Genomic DNA, 6,570 nt, shown 5'->3' with positions numbered 1-6,570 from the left:
ATTATATATACATACATAATATATAAACACACACATAGAGAAATATTAGAGAATATTTACTGTATTTATATCATATATGTTTTATTTATATATTTATGTATAAAGAGAAGATGATAAAGCAAAAATGTTACAATGTTATCACTTAGGTAACTTATGTAAGGGGTACACAGGAATTTTTGGCACTATTTTTGTAACTTTTCTAAAAGTCCCAAAATATCCCAAAATAAAAGGTTTTAAAAATCAACAAGAGACAATAATAACACCTTGAGTCCATGGCCTCCCCTATTTCCAATGAGTTTCCATCTATCCCAGAAGCAAACGGATTCCACGTCTTTCATCCATTAGACCATCTCAGCCACTGGACATAAAACAACACAAATTTAGACTCAGCAGCCACTGCACAGACCTCTAGGCTTTGCTAGCTCGTGTGCCTCGCTCCACTTCCTCTGCAACCATTTCTGACAAACCCAATATGGCTAAGATTGAGAGATTCGATAAATCAGAATTGAAGAAGACAGAAACACAGGACAGAAATCCACTGCCTCCAAAAGAAATGATTGAACAGGAGAAGCAAGCAGGTAAATCCTAACACGGAGTGCAGCACCACTGTGCAGTGTACATTCCACAAGCATTGCCTTATTTTACTTTTCTTAAGCTGTTTAACTTTATTAGATGCAAAGAGATTGGATCAAGCTTAAATGACTGTGCTGCCCCTTTTCACATCAAAGAACCACTGACAGCGAAGGCTGTGCCTGCCTCTCCCACCTGCCTGTCTGGCTGGCAGGGGAGGAAAAGAACTTGCGTGCTGGTGAAGGAAGAAACTAGATGGGCCAACAGTGAAATGTTGAGTAAAAACCAAGCTGGTCCAAGGTGCCCTGCAGGCTGTAAAATGCGGTTTAATGAGAGTGCCCCTTTTCGGTTAAAATGATTTTAATTATTGGAATGCACAATTTTTTTTCACATGCAAATAAAAAGTTTTGAAGTCAAAAAAAAAAGAACAAAAACCCCACAAACTTACTGTCTTACAGATCTGCAGGTCAGATGTCCAAAATGACCTTTAGTGGGCTATACTCAAGCTGTCAGCAGAGCTGGAACCTTCTGTTTTGGAGGCTCTAGGGGAGAATCTGCTTCCTTGCCTTTTCCAGGTTCTAGAGGCTGCCTGCTTTCCTTGGTTCACAGCCCCTACCTCCATCTTCAAAACTAGCAGCAGAGCTACTTCACATCTTTCCCTGACTTCTTCTGCCTTCCTCTACTTTAAAGGGCCCTTGTGCTTTAAAATGAGACCCACCAGGAATAATCCATCTCTGTCTCTTAAAGTCAGCCGATTAACAACCTTAATTTCACCTGCAACCTAAATTCTTCCTTGTTGCGTAATGAAATGTATTCACAGGTCGTAGGAATGAGGACATGGACATCTCTGAGAGGCCATTAATGTGCCTATCACGGCTACCCTCTTCCTTGGAATGCTTGGAAAGTGTGCCATAAAGCCATCTGGCTAATCAGATCCCTAAATCATGATCCCTTCAGAAACATGTCCTTAGCTAGCTGGAAATGTGATGGTGATTGCTCCAGATGTAATTTCCTTAACACTCCCATCCCCAATAAACTTAATGATTTTACTTATTTGTTTTGTTTGTTTGCTTGTTTATTGTACAGACTTGCTTTCTTTGGCTGTTATTATCATTGTCTGAGTCTATAAATTGTAAGGCTGATGCAGACAAGTAAAATAAATGTCACTGATAAGAAAACACTTCCAAATTCTAACTTAAATTGCCTTTGCTGAAATGTAATCATTTATTCCTATCCTCACTGTGGAAGTAACAGAAAGCAACTAGTCAATATCTACCGTAAAAACCTTTTAGATTTAGAGTCCTTCTAATGCCATACAAACAAAAAACCAACATGAGGTGTCAACCACCCAGCCAATCTAAGATAAAGGCCAGTCGGGTTGGTTTTTGAAGTGATGGAGTGATACAGTCAAACCCTAGGATAAATAACCATCCACCAACAGGACCTGTATGAGCCCTCCAGCTTTTCCTCCTTAGCCATCATACTTTTACTTGGTCCTTGCTTATTTCCTAAAGTTCTTCCAGTTCAGGTTGTCATCCCTTAGTTCTGATTCCTTCCGGACTCCTTTATGCAAGCTGAACTTGGACCCGAGCTTTTTTTACTCTCCAAATGGCAAAATCTTGTTCATCCTTCAAGACTCTTCTCACGGGGCGCCTGGGTGGCTCAGTGGGTTAAGCCTCTGCCTTCGGCTCAGGTCATGATCCCAGGGTCCTGGGATCGAGCCCCACATCGGGCTCTCTGCTCTGCAGGGAGCCTGCTTCCTCCTCTCTCTCTGCCTGCCTCTCTGCCTACTTGTGATCTCTGTCAGATAAATAAAGAAAAAATCTTTAAAAAAAAAAAAAAAAAAGACTCTTCTCACTCTTCTCACATGATCCCTTTCCCCACTAAGAATAATTAGCCATTCTCTTCTCTGTGTTCCCACCAGATGCACCTGGGATTCATGCCTCAGCTACAACAGTTAACTTGGGGAAATTGAAGTTCTCTCTGCATCAGTTTGGAACTCGAGTTTGGTCACCAGACTGTGAATCCCAAGAAGGCAGCTGTTGTGTGTCACATTCATTGTTTATTCAGTGAGTCCGTCCTCCAAGATTTCTTCCTGCCTCTTTGTTTATTCCTTCTTCTATTTTCAGATCCATTCCCCTTTACTAGAAGAATTCCAACTCAGTGTTGGAGATCTTCAACATTTGCTCCTTGGTCCTCTTCTCCATTCAGCCTATACTCCTCTCCCAGTTAAATGTATCCCTTTCCTCAGTTTCAATGGCTATTTTTATGCAAATTACTCCCAAGGTAGAGTCCACCCAGAACTCTCCTCTGAATTAAGTCTTTGCCATTTGCCATTGCCTTGCCATTTGCCAAGGTCTTAAAGGAACCTCAAACACCTAGAACAAAACTCAGGAACGTTCTCCCTGGGAATGAGAAATTTGTGTCACCTTCTCGGCATCCATTTTCCCCTTCCTATAGCAGCAACTTCAGACTTCCCTCAAGAACTTTACCCCTCCCATTCCTGGCCAACCTAGTCTCCGAGAGAACAACCCCACCTTCACGCACAACCAGGAGCAAGCAGTAATTAACCTAAACCAATCCACACATCCCATCTCCCTAAGCAGTGTGTCTCCTGGCCCGTGGGCACGTGACGAGATCAGATCAAATGAGCCCCTGTGCTGCCTTAGCCAGGCTCCTGCAGAGAAAAGCCCCCTTCCCGTACTCTGTGGTCTGAGAATGTGGTCGTCCTGCTTCCCTAAGCAGCCAAAGGTGCCCAAGAGAAGCAGAGCTTCGTCACACTGCTTGGCCCCTGAACAAGTCATGCCTAAAGCCAGTTGAGACTTTTTTTTTTAATTTTATTTATTTATTTGAAAGAGAGAGATCACTAGTAGGCAGAGAGCCAGGCAGAGAGAGAGAAAGGGAAGCAGGCCCCCTGCTGAGCAGAGAGCCCGATGCAGGACTCCATCCCAGGACCCTAAGATCATGACCTGAGCCAAAGGCAGTGGCTTAACCCACTGAGCCACCCAGGTGCCCCAAGAGACTTTTTTTTTCTCATTTCTGTTAGTCAACCAATCCCACTTTTGTTTAAGCCAGTTTGGGTTAGGTTTGTGAAGAATGTTAACTGATACTCCTTGCCCTACACCTGACCTTCCAGAGTCCCCCCAACTCAGTGAACAGCACCATCATCCATTCATCTAAGAAAGTCAGACACCGAGGAGTCTTTTCAAGTATTTCCTTGCCCCTCACTTGCCATAGCCAATCTATCACCAAGTCCTGTCAATGAGAGCCCCTGAATATATTTCAGATCTATTTCTTTCCATCTTTATTGCTCCAACTATGGTTGCCTAGACCGCTACAACCCATGAACTTCTCTGCTCTCAGGTACCTTTGCCTTGCTCGGATCCATTTTCCACACCGCAGCCAAAATGATCTCTTTGAAGTAGGAAAGTCCCAATTCACCGCCCTGTTTAAGACAATCATCTCCCATTACTTCTAAGACAAGACAAAATTCCAAGCTCCTTAACATGGTAATTCCATCTGGCTTCCCCCCAAACAGCAGAATACAAAAGCTTGCTTGTGCTGTTTCATTTGGGAAGTGACTCCAGGGATCAGGAGTCAGGGATTAGGGAGAGTGAGCGAAACAGGGAAGGAGGAAATGGCTGAGCAAGCTGACCTCGGGGAGCAACTGTGATCAATCCAATGGGAACTTCTGAGGGACTGTGGGGAATGCATTTCAAAAACTGCCAGAGACAAAGAGGAGAAGCATTCACCCATTGACTTTCATCCGCCAATAACTGGGGTTGCCTGGGGATGCGAACTCACTGGCACTTGTGAGCTGCTCACATGTGACTGCCAGTGGTCTCCTATGAGGGCCCCAGACCCGGGGACCAGAAAAGCCCAGGAACACTTGGAATGAGGTCAGCACAGACTTGGTGGATGCTGATGGCACTGTCCACCATAGCCTTGCCTGAAATCAGACCGAGACCATAAGAGAATATAGTACAGGTAGGTGTCTGGTACCAGGCACAGTCTGGCCTCTACCTGCCTTTCCAGCTTCCTCTTGACATCTTATTTCATTCCAACCATACTAGTCTTATGGCTCCTGGACTGCACATGTTTCCACCCACCACAGGGCCTTTGAACATATTGTTGCCTCTGACTGAAACACTCCTTCCTTCTGACTTGTTTAGTTCCCTCTATTATTCATCAGCACTGAACTCAAGCATCCCTTCCCCTGAGTGTTAAAGCTACCATAAGGGGCATTCTCAGGATCATGTGCTTCTCCTTTGAGGCACATATGAAAGTTGCAGTTATCTACTTATGTGATTATTTCAAATTGTCTGACCCCCCCCCACCGCTGGAATATTCATAACCCAAGGAAAACTACAGAATCTGCAGCATTAGGGTGGTCTTTCACATGTGTCAGGCACTCAATAAATCACAATTGAAAGGATAAAAAATTTATCTTTTTATTCCCACCAGTATCTGGGACAAATAGGTGCTCAAATATTTTTAACATAGTTAAATAATTAACGGAGCTAACACTTTAAAAAGAAATGTTACTTTCCGATGTAATTTATTTAACTTTCACTGAACTGCATTCTATTCCTTAAAACTGTTAGAGGGAGGCTCTTCTGTGGGAAACTATTGTTTTTTTTAAGAAAGATTTTTTTTAAAAGTGTGTGATACCTGTAAACAGCAACCGGATTCCCCCAGAAAGAACAGTTGAGAAAAAGAGAAAAGAGAAATCGTTAATGTAGATAAGAAAGCTTCATTGTGGACCAAGACAGGGATGCTATCTTAAACAAATGGGTATAGGTTATTGACCACAAGAAGAATAAAATTCATTGGTATGTGAAAACAAACTCCCCAGAACCACTCTGAGCTCTCCTTTTTAGCCAGCACCATCAATTATGATTATTAAGTGCCTGCTCAGCTTCTGTGCAGTGGAAGAGGCAGGGGGGTCTGGTAGCTAGGCAACGGCCTGGAAACTCAAAGGGTAGGAGTTGTGATGCCGGCTCCTCCATAAAAGTGATAAGTGGCCTTGGGTAAACTCCCCTGCCTTGTTTTCTTCATCTGAAAAACAGCATCCCCAGTCTGTGTTTCTGCATTGAGGGAAGAAAAACAGAGCGAACAGAACACTGCAATTATAGGAAAGTGAGCTTATGGGGTCTGGGGAGTAAAGAACCCATCAGGGGACCAACTTTTCCACTGAAATCACCACTTCATTACAAATGGGTTGAGACTGAGTAATCTGTGCCTCAGTTTATCCGTCTGATATGATTTATAGATAAGGGCCAAGTCCTGACTCAAAATACAAATTAAAATGTGGGTCTTTATTTCTATAAGACCTCTCCCTAAAAAAGTCCTCAGACTTTCTCAGCTACCCCTAAACTAAGCACCTCAAAAGCAAATGTCATATCTACCTGATTCATTACACAAGCCCCAGCACCCAGCCTAGTGTGCGGATGGCTTCTGGAAGACCTTCATTTTAAGCAGCTTTATAGTGAAACATTTCATTTAAAAGTCTGGACCTTCTTTCTTCAGTTTGCTGTAATCTACATTCACGGAGTAGAACTTACACTGATCGTTGGGACCCAGTTTGTTCTAGGGTTCTGGGTTATTCTTCCTATCCCAACTAGCATCTGGATTGAACAATGCCAGGCGCAAGACATATAGTGCTGCTCCTGTACCTCCTGCCCCAATAAATACGAAGAGGGGGGTCAAGTATTCAAGTGTTTACTGAATGGGCTCATTGATTGTTTAAATAATATCAACTCTTTAAATGGGGGTAAGAAAGCTTATAGCCTTAAGTGAAGCATTGCTAGTCTTGAAGAAGAAAAAGTCCACTGAACAATTTTAAAGGAAATGACCTAAAGATAAGTCCATGCCAGGTCATGAATAGCCATGAAAGAGATAACATTTTGACTAATTCTTTTTCATTATTTTTACTATTACTTAGAACAGTCCCAAATAATACAGTTATAGCCCAATGGCATTCCTCTCTCCAAATATAAC

At 42.9% G+C, this 6,570-nt stretch overlaps 1 protein-coding gene across 1 annotated transcript; it reads left to right on the top strand.

Annotated features, from left to right (window-relative positions):
* The first annotated feature begins 460 nt into the window (after positions 1-460).
* LOC123390999 (thymosin beta-4-like) lies at positions 461-589 on the top strand. The gene has a single exon (XM_045076355.1). The coding sequence runs from the start codon at positions 473-475 to the stop codon at positions 587-589; it is 117 nt and encodes a 38-aa protein (XP_044932290.1). The 5' UTR covers positions 461-472.
* The last annotated feature ends 5,981 nt before the right edge of the window (positions 590-6,570 follow it).

Source organism: Mustela putorius, unplaced genomic scaffold (assembly GCF_011764305.1).
Source record: "Mustela putorius furo isolate JIRA1106 unplaced genomic scaffold, ASM1176430v1.1 tig00000174_pilon_pilon_pilon, whole genome shotgun sequence".
Classification (NCBI taxonomy): domain Eukaryota; kingdom Metazoa; phylum Chordata; class Mammalia; order Carnivora; family Mustelidae; genus Mustela; species Mustela putorius.
The sequence above is the reverse complement of the archived record's forward strand: the minus strand, read 5'-3'. Positions and strand labels throughout refer to the sequence as shown.

Excerpts from the sequence above, each read along its gene's own strand:
- LOC123390999 (XM_045076355.1), top strand. The coding sequence starts at position 473 with ATGGCTAAGATTGAGAGATTCGATAAATCAGAATTGAAGAAGACAGAA.